Source organism: Garra rufa, chromosome 1 (genome assembly GCF_049309525.1).
Source record: "Garra rufa chromosome 1, GarRuf1.0, whole genome shotgun sequence".
NCBI classification, from domain to species: Eukaryota; Metazoa; Chordata; class Actinopteri; order Cypriniformes; family Cyprinidae; genus Garra; species Garra rufa.
Window position 1 is genome coordinate 32,048,902 of NC_133361.1, and position 18,464 is coordinate 32,067,365.

The following is an 18,464-nucleotide window of genomic DNA, read 5'->3' on the forward strand; positions in this document are numbered from 1 at the left end:
AACCCTGGTTCCCTGAGGGAACGAGACACTGTCATGGACCATAATTCCCGCATCCCTACGGCGCTCGCTTCATTCCCTAAGAGCTGACGCCGGTATCAAACGCACGTGCCTTATACTTCCTGGTCGCTTACGTCACCACGCCTGTGACGTCACTCCCGTCATTTCATTGGTTGTAGACATTTTCAGAGTGCGGCCCGCCAATGGCGTTCCCCAAAGCGTTGGTGACGCAGTGTCTCGTTCCCTCAGGGAACCAGGGTTACATTCGTAATCTGAGACAATTTTTTTGCACCCTTAGATTCCAGATTTATATTGTCCTATCCTAACAAACCATACATCAATGGAAAGCTTATTTATTCATCTTTCAGATTATGTATAAATATCAATTTTATAAAATTGACCCTTATGACTGGTTTTGTGGTCCACAGTCACAATTGTAAACAATCTACATTTCTGTATCTCTTATCTTTATATTTAAAGGAGTAGTTCACTTTCAGAAAAACAATTTACAGATAATTTACTCACCCCCTTGTGATCCAAGATGTTTATGTCTTTTTTTCTTCAGTCGTCAAGAAATTATGTTTTTTGAGATAAACATTTCTGGAAATTTCTCCATATAATGGACTTAAATGGTGCCCCAATTTTTAAACCTTCAAAATGCAGTTTAAATGCAGTTTAAATGCGGCTTCAAAGGGCTATAAACGATCCCAGCCGACGAAGAAGAGTCTCGTCTACCGAAACGTTCGGTCATTTTCTTAGAAAAATATATTTGTATATACCTTTTAAGCACTGAAACTCGTCTAGCACTAGGGCTAATGCGCGTCCGCATCTATATGTTCTACGTAATCACGTCGAAAGGTCACGTGTGACGTATGCGAAATTACAGACCCAGTGTTTACAAAGCAAACTTGAGAAGAGAGAAGTGCAACGCAATCAAACATTATTTAGCAACAAGGTACAACATAAAGTACAACGATGTCTGACGATTTTGAAGCTGGAGGAGCACATGAGATGGAGTTTTTCGCCGTTCCCTACCTTTTTGAGCCGGAATACACAGACCATAGATATATACACGTAGATACCTCATTAGCGACTGTTTCTATGGGCCGTTCCAATATGGCGGACGCATCTACGTGCTTGGAGCGGTCCAATGAGGCATCTACGTATATATATATCTATGACACAGACGATGAACTCAGTCAGAGAGAGAATACTGCGGCGGCGACACAAGCCTCGGGCAGACCGCGTTCAAACGAGACGAGATGGTGGTGCAAATGTGGAAAATGCCCACATTTCCAACGGAGCAGGAATCTCAGTGCTGTCACGACTGGACCAAATTAAATTTGTGTCATTCCACACGCAATAACTCTGGAACGGTCCTTCGTCTCCAAGCTAGTAAACACTGGGTTTCGCATACGTCACACTTGACCTTTCGACGTGATTACGTAGAACGTATAGACGCGGACGCGCATTAGCCCTAGTGCTAGACGAGTTTCAGTGCTTAAAAGGTATATAAAAATATATTTTTCTAAGAAAATGACCGAACATTTCGGTAGACAAGACTCTTCTTCGTCGGCTGGGATCGTTTACAGCCCTTTGAAGCCGCATTTAAACTGCATTTAAACTGCATTTTGAAGGTTCAAAAATCGGAGTACCATTTAAGTCCATTATATGGAGAAATTTCCAGAAATGTTTATCTCAAAAAACATAATTTCTTGACGACTGAAGAAAAAAAGACATAAACATCTTGGATCACAAGGGGGTGAGTAAAGTATCTGTAAATTGTTGTTCTGAAAGTGAACTACTCTAATTTCTCTTTGTCATAAACAGCCCAAGTGGACACCCCGTTTTATGAGGAGTGGTGGTTTCTCATTGTGTTGGCATTGTGTGGTCTGATTCTGCTGTTGCTGGTGGTGTTTGGTCTCGTCTTGCACGGACAGAACAGGAAGTACAAGAGCTGTGGAACAGGTGACCTGAAAAACCTCTTCAGCCCTCTCATGACACATCCATCCATCCATCCTCCCTCACATAATCATTATGTGCTGTAAATTCGCATACATATTCATCCAGATAAACACATCTGCCCACTCAGACTCCTACGCCGTGTGGCAAACAGTGATTAAAGTTTGACCCAGGTGATGTTTTTGCCGTGATGATGATATGCTTACTGCTGTAGGTAAAGCTGTGTCCACGGTGGAGGAGACGGTCACGCTGGACAATGGAGGCTTCACGGCTCTAGAGCTCAACAGCAGGCCTGTTCACGTCAAGGGTGTCTTCTTGAGGAAAAATGGCACCAGGTACTGTAACAACACAGCTTATGTATGCACAATCTTATAACTCTGTGGTGGCGAATTCATAATATTGTTAAAATAAGCACTGAACCAGCCAAGTAACCATATTCAATAAAGAAATAGTGCATCCAAAAATGAAAATTCTGTCATTAGTTACTCATCCTCATGTCGTTCCAAACCTGTAAGACCTTTGTTCATCTTCAGAACACAAATTAAGATTTTTTTGATGAAATCCTAGAGCTTTCTGAGCCTCCATAGACAGCAAGGGTACTACCATGTCCAAGGCCTCGAAAGGTGCCAAGAACATCAACCAAATAGTCCATGTGACATCAGTGGTTCAACTATAATTTTATGATGCGACGACAATACTTTTTGTTCGCAAAAAAAACCTCTTCTCCACCGAGTTCATCAAAATCATCTTAATTTGCGTTCTGAAGATGAACAAAGGTCTTAACTTTTAAGGTCATTGCACAATGAGTCCAATATTTTCATATGCGTTTATTCGGTTTTCTAACATTCGTCATCCTTTCCTATAAAATTGCTTGTTACAGATGCAGAAACGCAGAAAATCAAACCTGATTCAAATTTTTTATAACTGACAAAAGTTTCGGAGGCAGTGTGTAAACTCGATTGACATAGCGTGAGGCCAAATTAATTTTTTAATGTGCAAAAATTTCAGACGAAAATTTCGTACTCAGTGTGCGATGGCCTTTAAACTTATGGTCAATTTACTAAAAACAACTTCACATTTGCTGCATCATCAAATTAAACTACGATTTGCATTACACAAATTATATGCAGTCATATTTTCAATTCAAAACAGCAAAATTTGACTAAAAAAGTTTTAGTATTCCTGGAAATTACTGTTGTTTAACATATCATAAAACCGTTGTTCGGCTTCTGTGAACAGTGAAGCCTGCCTTCTTTGATTAGATTGGCCAAACGTCTCCAACATTTTGACATTGACAAGCACTGTAAGACTCTAATGAGTGCATTTTGTCATCTTAATAACATACAGAGCCTTGCCTAATGGAGTTCAGTAGAGCATCAAGCATATCAAATACTGTGGTGGACAAGTTGGCCATATCTGATTATTGGAAAATGTATAATGTGTGACCCTTAATGTCTATGCTTGTTATGACTCTATAAACTTAATATGGCTGCTAAATAAGTTCCATTTTGTTACATTCTGCTGAGCTGCTTATGAATGCAAGAATGTGCCATATGTAAATGCCCCCTAATAAATGATTGATTGGTATTGGGTGAACCTCAAATACATGTTTAATTAGAACTGATTAAAGGAGAAATCCATTTCCATAACAGAAATTTACAGATAATTTACTCACCCCCTTGTTATCCAAGATGTCTGTGTCTTTCTGTCTTCAGTTGAAAAGAAATTATGTTTCTTGAGGAAAACATTTCAGGAATGTTCTTCATATAGTGGACCTCTATGGTGCCTGCGATTTTGAACTTGCAAAATGCAGCTTCACATAGCTTTAAACAATCCCAGTCGAGGAAGAAGGGTCTTATCTAGCGAAACAATCAGTTATTTTCTAAAAACAAAATGTGCAATTTATATACTTTTTAACCTCAAATGCTCACCTTGTCTAGCTTTGCGATGCCCATGCGAACTCAAGAACTCTGTGTAATCTGGGTCAAGAAAGTTAGGGTATATTGAAAAACTCCCATCTCATTCTCTCTTCAAACTTCAGAATTGTCCTGCATTGCAGCAGAAGTACCGACCCAGTGTTTACAAAGTGAACGTGCAAAGAGGGTCAAACAACCTTTACAAAAAAAGGTAAAACAGCGATGTAGGGCGATTTTGAAATTGGAGAAGAAAATTAGATGGGAGTTTTTCAACATACCCTAACTGTAACTGACCTGGATTACACAGAGTTTGCATGCGCATCACATTTTTTAAGAAATTAACTAATCGTTTCTCTAGATAAGACCCTTCTTCCTCAGCTGGGATTGTTTAGAGCCCATTGAAGCTGCATTTAAACTGCATTTTGGAAGTTAAAACTTGCGGACACCATGGAAGTCCACTATATGGGGAGAAATCCTGAAATGTTTTCCTTAAGAAACACAATTTCTTTACGACTGAAGAAACAAAGACATGACCATCTTGGATGACAAGGGGATGAGTTAATTAGGGCCCGAGCCCAAAAGGGCGAAGGCCCTATTGTTCTTCTAAGGGTTATTAGGGCCCGAGCCCAAAAGGGCGAAGGCCCTATTGTTCTTCTAAGGGTTATTATTTTTTTTTTTTTTTTTTTTTTTTTTTATTTTTTTTCAACCTTCCGGGCACTTTTGGGGGCCTTAACATACTCAAAAACTCTTGAAAATTTGCACACACGTCGGAATCTGCGGCCATCAGGACGCCAAAGAGGCTGGGACCCGGGCGTGGTTCAGGGCCTCTACAGCGCCCCCTGGAACACAGTTTGAAAACTTGATGTACTGCGCACACATACTTGCATGTATTGATATGAAACTCGGTACACATATAGATCTCACTGAGCCAAACAACTTTTGTACTCTATGTCATGGGCTCCACGCAACAGGAAGTGAGATATTTAGGGCTGTTTAAAAAGCGCATGCTCTGGAATTTAACGTACTCCTCCCAGGAATTCCATGGGATTGTCACCAAACTCGGTCAGCATGATCTCAAGACATTGGGGACGCTAAATTGCGAGGAGATTTTTGATATCTCGAACGGTTTGGCCGTGGCAAGGCGACAAAGTTATGGCGAGAAATGAGAAACAGGAAGTGTCTAATAACTGTTGACCACATTGCCTGATTCTGATGAAACTTCACCAGTTTGTTCCTTGTATGATGCCGATTCCATAAATGTGACTATTATGAGTCAAAGTTATAGCGCCACCAACTGGCAGCAGGAAGTGTGTCATTTTCAAAATGCTTTGATATCAGCCTCTTAATTTTACTCGATTTTCTTTAAACTTCATCAAAATCATGTCAAAACACGGCCGATAAGAATATGTAAAGGGGTCGATGATAAATCAAATGCTGTTGCCATGGCAACATGTCAAACTTTAAAATTAGATTCCTGTCTTTTCGAGGCAGTTAACATGCTTAGAATTTCATGAAACTCAACACACACATCAATATTTATGATAGTTAGACACTGGCAAAAGGTCATAAATGGGCGTGGAGCAGGCACTCTATAGCGCCATCTTTTGACAAAAGTTGGGGGGTTAGTTTTTCCTACAGTCACTAAACTCTGTACATATATTAATCTCATCAATTTGGACAACTTTCTAAATCAAACTCATTAGCTGAGACCAACAGGAAGCCGGCTATTTTGATTTGAATGTGGATTTTTGGAAAAATCAGGCTGTAAACAAATGCACACTACTTCTAAGAACAACCAGCTGTTCACACCAAACTTTTTTAACATGAAGAGAATATTCTGAAGATGTTAAATTGCGAGCGGATTTTGGATATCTTGAACGGTGTGGACGTGGTGATTTTTTAAAGATATAGTAAAAAATATTTTTATATCTTTAAAGTGCAGCATCCAAACTCTTTAAAACTTTTTTCACACAGAGATCTAATCATTCTGAGCAAGTGCTGGAAATAAAAAATGTATACAAGCTTCTATGAATTAAAGAAAATTTAAAAAAGAACTCAGAAACCTGCTGTCACTCTGGTGAATGTCTCTACAGTATGTGTGTGCGTTCAGTCAGGCACAGAGAAGCTCATTATTGCAGGGGGGAGGGGTGAGAGGCAGAGAGGGTGACAGAGTAGAGAGCCATCCTACAGACCATCTTTGAACAAAATGCACATACTGTATGTAGTGTAATTACATAAATATGTCTGATCTTTGAGAGTCTGATATTTTGAGAAAATATAAAGGGTCACTAAGTCTTTCATTGTTCATTTTTTGCAGTTGTTGTTTTTTATTTATTTTTTACTTAACTGTACCATGAACTTGTCCTATTCAGTCACATAGCAAAAGATTTTAAAAAATACAACTTTTTAGCATGATCAATTTATCTTCATTGATAGACAATATTTACATAGTGTTATTTATTGAATATAAAATCATAATAATAAAAAATTAAGACAAACTTTGACAACAAAACAAACGTTACTGTTATCTCTTCAAAACATCTGAAAACCATAATTTTAAGATCAGTTATATATATGTATCACCCCGTTAAAATACTCAACTTGATTTTTAAAGATATTTTGAAAGAATGAAGCGTTTATAGAGCACTTTATTGTGTATTGCTGTACACCCACATGAACTGTGTTCATGTTCATGTTAATTCACAGTACATAAACTTTATATGAACACTTTTTTTAGCTTAATATTAATTAACATTAATAAATGCTATTTATTTATTGGTCATGTTAACTGATATAGTTAATTTTAACAAATGAAACTGGATGGCAACATTTTATATTTTGTGTGTATGTGTCTGTGTGTTGATTTTAAAGTGTAACCCTTTCAATTCTGTAAACTTAAAATCCAAACTAGCAGATGGTTACTGTGAATGCATGTGCCAACTGGGCACCGTCTTCCTTATTGATTCTTAGTTATGACAACAATTGATTTTATACAAAAATATATTATACAAAAATTGTACAGATAGGTAACAATGACATTTAAGCAGAAGTGGTGGATATAAAGGAAGCAATAATAACATTTTGCTATCATCATGAATTACATGTTCTTATTTGTAGCATACTGGTTCACAGTTGGCATCTATCTGAAGTCCTTGCATTGATTGCATTTAATTAAATCAACATTATATTTGGTCAGTCTGATCTTGAGGCCTTAGAGATGTTAAATTGTGAAGATCTTGAGTTTTCATTAAAGGGCATGTCCGTGGTGGCCTGACAAAGTTTGATGTTTCTGCATAGACATAGAAGTGGTTATAACTTAGCCTGAAAATGTCTGATCTGCCACAAAATTCACAGGTTTGGTAAGAGTCCTGGCCTGAAGACACCTAAAGACCAATATTCAGATATTATCATAGCGCCACCTGTTGGCAGCAGGATATCTCATATATTTCACTAACTCAAACATACCAAGGTCAATCTGCACCAAACTTCATATGTTTGATAATAGTGCTGGCCTGAACACATCTACATGTCAATAATCAGTTATAGGCATAGCGCCACCAGCTGGCAGCAGCAATTTTGGCACATTTAAATGACTTATGACATATTTTTTCTACATTTACTGTATTAAAAGCATACTGCCCACCGATTGCTGTTTTCCTGAAGCCACCGGTCGGCGGTGAGCCCGGGTGCGAGGGCCCGTTCATCGCTGCTCGCAGCTTTAATTAGGGCCCGAGCCCAAAAGGGCGAAGGCCCTATTGTTCTTCTAAGGGTTATTATTTTTTTTTTTTTTTTTTTTTTTTTTTTTTTTCTTTTTTTCAACCTTCCGGGCACTTTTGGGGGCCTTAACATACTCAAAAACTCTTGAAAATTTGCACACACGTCGGAATCTGCGGCCATCAGGACGCCAAAGAGGCTGGGACCCGGGCGTGGTTCAGGGCCTCTACAGCGCCCCCTGGAACACAGTTTGAAAACTTGATGTACTGCGCACACATACTTGCATGTATTGATATGAAACTCGGTACACATATAGATCTCACTGAGCCAAACAACTTTTGTACTCTATGTCATGGGCTCCACGCAACAGGAAGTGAGATATTTAGGGCTGTTTAAAAAGCGCATGCTCTGGAATTTAACGTACTCCTCCCAGGAATTCCATAGGATTGTCACCAAACTCGGTCAGCATGATCTCAAGACATTGGGGACGCTAAATTGCGAGGAGATTTTTGATATCTCGAACGGTTTGGCCGTGGCAAGGCGACAAATTTATGGCGAGAAATGAGAAACAGGAAGTGTCTAATAACTGTTGACCACATTGCCTGATTCTGAGGAAACTTCACCAGTTTGTTCGTCGTATGATGCCGATTCCATAAATGTGACTATTATGAGTCATAGTTATAGCGCCACCAACTGGCAGCAGGAAGTGTGTCATTTTCAAAATGCTTTGATATCAGTCTCTTAATTTTACTCGATTTTCTTTAAACTTAATCAAAATCATGTCAAAACACGGCCGATAAGAATATGTAAAGGGGTCGATGATAAATCGAATGCTGTTGCCATGGCAACATGTCAAACTTTAAAATTAGATTCCTGTCTTTTCGAGGCAGTTAACATGCTTAGAATTTCATGAAACTCAACACACACATCAATATTAATGATAGTTAGACACTGGCAAAAGGTCATAAATGGGCGTGGAGCAGGCACTCTATAGCGCCATCTTTTGACAAAAGTTGGGGGGTTAGTTTTTCCTACAGTCACTAAACTCTGTACATATATTAATCTCATCAATTTGGACAACTTTCTAAATCAAACTCATTAGCTGAGACCAACAGGAAGCCGGCTATTTTGATTTGAATGTGGATTTTTGGAAAAATCAGGCTGTAAACAAATGCACACTCCTTCTAAGAACAACCAGCTGTTCACACCAAACTTTTTTAACATGAAGAGAATATTCTGAAGATGTTAAATTGCGACCGGATTTTGGATATCTTGAACGGTGTTGACGTGGTGATTTTTTAAAGATATAGTAAAAAATATTTTTATATCTTTAAAGTGCAGCATCCAAACTCTTTAAAACTTTTTTCACACAGAGATCTAATCATTCTGAGCAAGTGCTGGAAATAAAAAATGTATACAAGCTTCTATGAATTAAAGAAAATTTAAAAAAGAACTCAGAAACCTGCTGTCACTCTGGTGAATGTCTCTACTGTGTGTGTGCGTTCAGTCAGGCACAGAGAAGCTCATTATTGCAGGGGGGAGGGGTGAGAGGCAGAGAGGGTGACAGAGTAGAGAGCCATCCTACAGACCATCTTTGAACAAAATGCACATACTGTATGTAGTGTAATTACATAAATATGTCTGATCTTTGAGAGTCTGATATTTTGAGAAAATATAAAGGGTCACTAAGTCTTTCATTGTTCATTTTTTGCAGTTGTTGTTTTTTATTTATTTTTTACTTAACTGTACCATGAACTTGTCCTATTCAGTCACATAGCAAAAGATTTTAAAAAATACAACTTTTTAGCATGATCAATTTATCTTCATTGATAGACAATATTTACATAGTGTTATTTATTGAATATAAAATAATAATAATAAAAAATTAAGACAAACTTTGACAACAAAACAAACGTTACTGTTATCTCTTCAAAACATCTGAAAACCATAATTTTAAGATCAGTTATATATATGTATCACCCCGTTAAAATACTCAACTTGATTTTTAAAGATATTTTGAAAGAATGAAGCGTTTATAGAGCACTTTATTGTGTATTGCTGTACACCCACATGAACTGTGTTCATGTTCATGTTAATTCACAGTACATAAACTTTATATGAATACTTTTTTTAGCTTAATATTAATTAACATTAATAAATGCTATTTATTTATTGGTCATGTTAACTGATATAGTTAATTTTAACAAATGAAACTGGATGGCAACATTTTATATTTTGTGTGTATGTGTCTGTGTGTTGATTTTAAAGTGTAACCCTTTCAATTCTGTAAACTTAAAATCCAAACTAGCAGATGGTTACTGTGAATGCATGTGCCAACTGGGCACCGTCTTCCTTATTGATTCTTAGTTATGACAACAATTGATTTTATACAAAAATATATTATACAAAAATTGTACAGATAGGTAACAATGACATTTAAGCAGAAGTGGTGGATATAAAGGAAGCAATAATAACATTTTGCTATCATCATGAATTACATGTTCTTATTTGTAGCATACTGGTTCACAGTTGGCATCTATCTGAAGTCCTTGCATTGATTGCATTTAGTTAAATCAACATTATATTTGGTCAGTCTGATCTTGAGGCCTTAGAGATGTTAAATTGTGAAGATCTTGAGTTTTCATTAAAGGGCATGTCCGTGGTGGCCTGACAAAGTTTGATGTTTCTGCATAGACATAGAAGTGGTTATAACTTAGCCTGAAAATGTCTGATCTGCCACAAAATTCACAGGTTTGGTAAGAGTCCTGGCCTGAAGACACCTAAAGACTAATATTCAGATATTATCATAGCGCCACTTGTTGGCAGCAGGATATCTCATATATTTCACTAACTCAAACACACCAAGGTCAATCTGCACCAAACTTCATATGTTTGATAATAGTGCTGGCCTGAACACATCTACATGTCAATAATCAGTTATAGGCATAGCGCCACCAGCTGGCAGCAGCAATTTTGGCACATTTAAATGACTTATGACATATTTTTTCTATATTTACTGTATTAAAAGCATACTGCCCACCGATTGCTGTTTTCCTGAAGCCACCGGTCGGCGGTGAGCCCGGGTGCGAGGGCCCGTTCATCGCTGCTCGCAGCTTTAATTAGGGCCCGAGCACTACAGTGCGAGGACCCTATTGGAATTGCTCCGTTTATTAGGGCCCGAGCACCGATGGTGTGAGGACCCTATTGGATCTGCTTCGTTTATTATTATTATTATTATTATTATTCTTCTCCAAAATGAATCGCATTTTTGAGGGCTTAGACATACCCGAAAACTCATGAAACTTCGCACACACATCAGACCTGGCGAAAATTTACGTCTGATATGGGTTGCAGAAGTGGGTGTGGCAAAATGGCTCGATAGCGCCACCTTTACACGTTCCGCGGTGTGCGCTTTCAGTTGTGATTCACGTACATGCACGAAAATCGGTACACACATCTAGCTCACCAATACCTACAAAAAAGCCTCTTGGAGCAAAATTTGACACCCAACAGGAAGTCGGTTATTTTTAATTTTCTTAGCAAAATTTGTGTAATTTTTGCCATTTTCAGGCGTCATACTTGAACGAACTCCTCCTAGAGATTTATTCGGATCAACGGCAAATTTGGTGAGTCTAATCTAAAGCCCTTTGTGACGTTAAATTGCGAAGATCTAGAGTTTTCATCGGAGGGCGTGTCCGTGGCGGCCTGGCAAATTTCGATGCTTCGCCATGAAAAAGGAAGTTGCTATAACTCAGGCATAAAATGCCCGATCTGCCCCAAACTTCACATGTGTGATAACACTCCTGACCTGATGACATCTACATGCCCATATTCAGTTTTACTCATAGCGCCACCTGCTGGCACCAGGAAGTGTCATGCTGTACTCTGCAACAAACTCCTCCAAAAGATTTAATCAGATCAACACCAAAATCTGTCAGTCTAATATAAAGGCCTTAATGATGTTAAATTGCGAAGATCTTGAGTTTTCGTTGAAGGGTGTGTCCGTGGCGACCTGGCAAATTTCGTGGTCTCGCCATGGATATAAAACTTGTTATAACTCAGCCATAAAATGTCCGATTTGCCTCAAACTTCACATGTTCGATAAGAGTCCTGGCCTGAACCAATCTGAAGGCCTATATTCTATTATAATCACAGCGCCATCTGTTGGCAATAGGAAATGACTTGTACCAAACTCCTCCTAGAGATTTAATGATATCAACATTATATTTGGTCAGTCTGATCTCGAGGCCTTAGAGATGTTAAATTGTGAAGATCTTGAGTTTTCGTTAAAGGGCGTGTCCGTGGCGGCCTGACAAAGTTTGATGTTTCGCCATGGACATAAAAGTTGTTATAACTCAGCCATAAAATGTCCGATCTGCCTCAAACTTCACATGTTTGGTAAGAGTCCTGGCCTGAAGACACCTAAAGGCCAATATTCAGATATTATCATAGCGCCACCTGTTGGCAGCAGGATATATCATATATTTCACTAACTCAAACATACCAAGGTCAATCTGCACCAAACTTCATATGTTTGATGAAAGTGGTGGCCTGAACACATCTACATGCCAATAATCAGTTATAGGCATAGCGCCACCAGCTGGCAGCAGGAAATTTGGCACATTTAAGTGACTTTTACATATTTCTCATATTTTTACTGTATTAAAAGCATACTACCCACCATTTGCTGTGTTCCTAAAGCCACCGGTCGGCGGTGAGCCCGTGTGCGAGGGCCCGTTCATCGCTGCTTGCAGCTTTAATTAGGGCCCGAGCACCGATGGTGTGAGGACCCTATTGAATCTGCTCCGTTTATTATTATTATTATTATTATTATTCTTCTTCTTCTCCAAAGTGAATCGCATTTTAGAGGACCTAAACATTCCCGAAAACTCACAAAACTTTGCACACACATCAAACCTGGCGAAAATTTACATCTGATTTGGGTTTTAGAATTGGGTGTGGCAAAATGGCTCGACAGCGCCACCTTTAGACGTTCAGCGGTGTGCGCTTTCAGCTGTGATTCACGTACATGCACCGAAATCGGTACACACATGTAACTCACCAATACCTACAAAAAAGCCTCTTGGAACAAAATCCGGAACCCAACAGGAAGTCAGTTAATATTAATATTCTCAGCAAAATGTGTGTCATTTTTGCCTTTTTCAGGTGTCGTACTTGAACGAACTCCTCCTACAGATTTATTCGGAACAACGCCAAATTTGCAGAGTCTAGTCTAAAGCCCTTTGCGACGTTAAATTGTGAAGATCTAGAGTTTTCATCAGAGGGCGTGTCCGTGGCGGCCTCGCAAATTTCGATGTTTCGCCATGAAAAAGGAAGTTGCTATAACTCAGGCATAAAATGCCCGATCTGCCCCAAACTTCACATGTGTGATAACACTCCTGGCCTGAAGACATCTACATGCCCATATTCAGTTATAGTCATAGCGCCACCTGCAGGCACCAGGAAGTGTCATGCTGTACTCTGCAACAAATTCCTCCTGGAGATTTAATCAGATCAACACCAAAATCGGTCAGTCTAATAAAAAGGCTTTAGCGATGTTAAATTGCGAAGATCTTGAGTTTTCGTTGAACGGCGTGTCCGTGGCGGCCTGGCAAATTTCGTGGTCTCGCCATGGATATAAATCTTGTTATAACTCAGCCATAAAATGTCCGATTTGCCTCAAACTTCACATGTTCGATAAGAGTCCTGGCCTGAACCAATCTGAAGGCCTATATTCTATTATAATCACAGCGCCACCTGTTGGCAACAGGAAATGACTTGTACCAAACTCCTCCTAGAGATTTAATGATATCAACATTATATTTGGTCAGTCTGATCTCGAGGCCTTAGAGATGTTAAATTGTGAAGATCTTGAGTTTTCGTTAAAGGGCGTGTCCATGGCGGCCTGACAAAGTTTGATGTTTCGCCATGGACATAAAAGTTGTTATAACTCAGCCATAAAATGTCCGATCTGCCTCAAACTTCACATGTTTGGTAAGAGTCCTGGCCTGAAGACATTTAAAGGCCAATATACAGATATTATTATAGTGCCACCTATTGGCAGCAGGATATATCATATCTTGCACTAACTCACACATACCAAGGTCAATCTGCACCAAACTTCATATGTTTGATGAAAGTGCTGGCCTGAACACATCTACATGCCAATAATCAGTTATTGGCATAGCGCCACCAGCTGGCAGCAGGAAGTTTGGCACATTTAAGTGACTTTGATCTATTTTTCCTACATTTACTGTATTAAAAGCATACTGCCCACCGTTTGCTGTGTTCCTAAAGCCACCGGTCGGCGGTGAGCCCGTGTGCGAGGGCCCGTTCATCGCTGCTTGCAGCTTTAATTATTATTCTTCTTCTTCTTCTCCAAAATGAAAAGTCTTTTTGAGGGCCTAAACATGCCCGAAAACTCACGAAACTTTGCACACGCATCAGACCTGGCGAAAATTTACATCTGATATGGTTTTCAAAAGTGGGTGTGGCAAAATGGCTCGATAGCGCCACCTATAAAATTTCAACGGAGTGCGCCTCGAGCTACGTTTCTCGTACATGTACGAAACTCGGTACACATATGTAACACACCAATACCTACAAAAAAGTCTCCTGGTGCAACATCCAAAACCCAACAGGAAGTCCGTTATATTGAATTTCCTGTACGATTTTTGTGCAGTTTTTGCCATTTTCAGGCCTCGTACTTTAACGAACTCCTCCTACAGTTTTTATCCGATCATCTTCAAATTTGCTGAGTGTCATCATAAGGCCTTTGCGATGTTAAATTGCGAAGCTTTAGAGTTTTCGTCGAAGGGCGTGTCCGTGGCGGCCTGACAAACTTTGATGTTTCGCCATGAAAAAGGAAGTTGCTATAACTCAGGCATACAATGTCCGATCTGCCTCAAACTTCACATGTTTGATGACAGTCCAGTCCTGAACAAACGTCAGTGCCTAAATTCAGTTATAGTCATAGCGCCACCTGCTGACAACAGGAAATGACATGTTTAACACTGTTACGGACTCTTAGCAACATATTGAAAAGCGTTAACAAGTCTTATATAGGCTAGCAACATGCTACAAACATGCTAAAACATGCTAGCAACACTTAGCTAAGAGCTAAAGCATGCTATTAATACAAATACAAAAGGAAATTGCTGTAACTCATGTATATACTGTTGAATCTGACCCAAACTTAATATTCAAGATGCTACAAAAATAATAAAGCATGCTAGCAACACTTAGCTAATATGCTAAAGCATGCTAATTATACAATAAAACAGGAAGTTACTCTAACTCAGGCATACCATGTCCAATCAGCCCCAAACTTAACATGTTTGATAAGAATCATGGCCTAAACACACGCCCATGCCTGTATTCAGTTATAGTCATAGCGCCACCAGCTGGTAACAGGAAGCCACATGTTTAATACTGTTGTGGATGATTAGCAACATTTTAAAAAAAAATTCAACAACTGTTAAATAGGGTAGCAACATGCTAGAAACATGCTATAACATGTTAGCAACATTTAGCTAAGTGCTAAAGCATGCTCTTAATGCAATGGAACAGGAAGTTACTGTAACTCAGGCATGCAATGTCCAATCAGCCCCAAACTTCACATGTTTGATAACAGTCCTGGCCTGAAGATGTCTACATGCCAATATTCAGTTATAGTTATAGCGCCACCTACTGTCAACAGGAAGTGACATGTTTAACACTGTGACACACTATTAGCAACACACTAAAAAAGCCATTGAGTGCTAAACTAGTTTAAAACGTACTCAAACATGCTAGCAACACTTACTTAGTGCTAAAGCATGTTGTTAAAGACATAAAACAGGAAGTTACTGTAACTCAGGCATGCAATGTCTAATCAGCCCCAAACTTCACATGTTTGATAAGACTCCTGGCCTGAAGATTTATACATGCCCATATTCAGTTATAGTCACAGCGCCACCTTCTGACAACAGGAAGTGTCGTTTAAAGGTGTTACGGACTCCTAGCAACATATTAAAAAGCGTTAGCAAGTTTTAAATAGGCTAGCATCATGCTAGAATCATGTTAAAACATGCTAGCAACACTTAGCTAAGAGCTAAAGCATGATATTAATACAAAGAAAAATAAGTGTAACTCATGCATACAATGTCCAATCTGACCCAAGCTTAATATGTTTGATAAGAGTCCTGGTCTGAACACAAGCCCATGCCCATATTCAGTTATAGTCATAGTGCCACCTACTGGCAACAGGAAGTCACATGTTTAATACTGTTGTGGATGCCAAGCAACATCTTAAAAATATCAACAAGTGTTAAATAGGGTAGCAACATGCTAGAAACATGTTAGCAACATTTAGCTAAGTGCTAAAGCATACTCTTAATGCAATGAAACAGGAAGTTACTGTAACTCAGGCATGCAATGTCCAATCAGCCCCAAACTTAATATGTTTGATAAGAGTCCTGGCCTGAATACATTTACATGCCAGTATTTAGTTATAGTCATAGCGCCACCAGCTGGCAACAGCAAATTACTTGTTTTACACTAACTTAAGCATGCAATGTACAATTTGCACCAAACTTGACATGTTTGCCAATAGTCCTGGCCTGAACACATCTGCATGCCAATATTCAGTTATAGGCATAGCGCCACCAGCTGGCAGCAGGAAGATTGGCACATATCAATGACTTTGACATATTCCTCCTACATTTACTGTGTTAATAGCATAGTGCCCACCATTCGCCACCGATCGGCGGTGAGCCCGAGTGCGAGGGCCCTACCATCGCTGCTTGCAGCTTTAATTATTATTATTTTTTTTTTTTTTTTTTTTTTTTCAACCTTCCGGGCACTTTTGGGGGCCTTAACATACTCAAAAACTCTTGAAAATTTGCACACTCGTCGGAATCTGCGGCCATCAGGACGCCACAAAGGCTGGGACCCGGGCGTGGTTCAGGGCCTCTACAGCGCCCCCTGGAACACAGTTTGAAAACTTGATGTACTGCGCACACATACTTGCACGTATTCATATGAAACTCGGTACACATGTAGATCTCACTGAGCCAAACAACTTTTGTACTCTATGTCATAGGCTCCACCTGACAGGAAGTGAGATATATAGGGCTGTTTAAAAAGCGCATGCTCTGGAATTTAACGTACTCCTCCCAGGAATTCCATGGGATTGTCACCAAACTCGGTCAGCATGATCTCAAGACATTGGGGACGCTAAATTGCGAGGAGATTTTTGATATCTCGAACGGTTTGGCCGTGGCAAGGCGACAAAGTTATGGCGAGAAATGAGAAACAGGAAGTGTCTAATTACTGTTGCACACATTGCCTGATTCTGATGAAACTTCACCAGTTTGTTCGTCGTATGATGCCGATTCCATAAATGTGACTATTATGAGTCAAAGTTATAGCGCCACCAACTGGCAGCAGGAAGTGTGTCATTTTCAAAATGCTTTGAAATCAGCCTCTTAATTTTACTCGATTTTCTTTAAACTTCATCAAAATCATGTCAAAACACGGCCGATAAGAATATGTAAAGGGGTCGAAGATAAATCGAATGCTGTTGCCATGGCAACGTGTCAAACTTTAAAATTAGATTCCTGTCTTTTCGAGGCAGTTAACATGCTTAGAATTTCATGAAACTCAACACACACATCAATATTTATGATGGTTAGACACTGGCAAAAGGTCATAAATGGGCGTGGAGCAGGCACTCTATAGCGCCATCTTTTGACAAAAGTTGGGGGGTTAGTTTTTCCTACAGTCACCAAACTCTGTACATATATTAATCTCATCAATTTGGACAACTTTCTAAATCAAACTCATTAGCTAAGACCAACAGGAAGCCGGCTATTTTGATTTGAAAGTGGATTTTTGGAAAAATCAGGCTGTAAACAAATTCACACTACTTTTAAGAACAACCAGCTGTTCACACCAAACTTTTTTAACATGAAGAGAAGATTCTGAAGATGTTAAATTGCGAGCGGATTTGGGATATCTTGAACGGTGTGGACGTGGTGATTTTTTAAAGATATAGTAAAAATATTTTTATATCTTTAAAGTGCAGCATCCAAACTCTTTAAAACTTTTTTCACACAGAGATCTAATCATTCTGAGCAAGTGCTGTAAATAAAAAATGTATACAAGCTTCTATGAATTAAAGAAAATTAAAAAAAGAACTCAGAAACCTCACTCTGCCTGTCTGTGTTCAGTCACTGCAGAATTACAGTTAGAGTGACTAAAGGGGGGAGGGGTGAAAGGGAGAGGGGAAGAGAGGGGTAGAAAGTGAAACATGCTATCTTGCTATAGACCATCCTTGAGAAATGCACATATATATATAGTGTAATCGAAATAAATACGTCTAATCTTTGAGAGTCTGATATTTTGAGAAAATATAAAGGGTCACTAAGTCTTTCATTGTTTGTATTTTGCAGTTGTTGTTTTTTTATTTTTTTTATTTTTTTACTGAACTATACCATGAGCTTGTCCTATTCAGTCACATAGCAGAAGATTAAGAAAAATGCAACTTTTAGCATTAGCGATTTATCTTCATTGATAGACATTTATTTTCATAGAGTTATTTATTGAATATAAAATTTAAATTAACAATTTCAAGACAAACTTGGACAACAAAACAAGCTTTGCTGTTATCTGTTCAAAACATCTGAAAATTATAAAATTTTAAGATGAGTTATATATATATATATATCGCCCCTTTCAATACTCAACTTGTTGCACTTTATTGTGTATTGCTGTACACCCACATGAACTGTGTTCATGTTCATGTTAATTCACAGTACATAAACTATATATGAATACTTTTTTAGCTTAATATTAATTAACATTAATAAATGCTATTTATTTATTGGTCATGTT

General features: G+C 38.8%; 1 protein-coding gene across 2 annotated transcripts in view; it reads left to right on the forward strand.

Annotated features, from left to right (window-relative positions):
• The window catches only part of sdk1a (sidekick cell adhesion molecule 1a), a 452,163-nt gene that overhangs the window by 428,741 nt on the left and 4,958 nt on the right, over positions 1 to 18,464 (forward strand). Inside the window, exons 42-43 of one of the 2 annotated variants that reach the window (XM_073838832.1) lie at positions 1,828 to 1,965; positions 2,174 to 2,294. In XM_073838832.1, coding sequence (XP_073694933.1) covers positions 1,828 to 1,965; positions 2,174 to 2,294 — 259 coding nt within the window. The remainder of the gene's footprint in view (positions 1 to 1,827; positions 1,966 to 2,173; positions 2,295 to 18,464) is intronic. The other variant, XM_073838837.1, reaches the window with a different exon arrangement.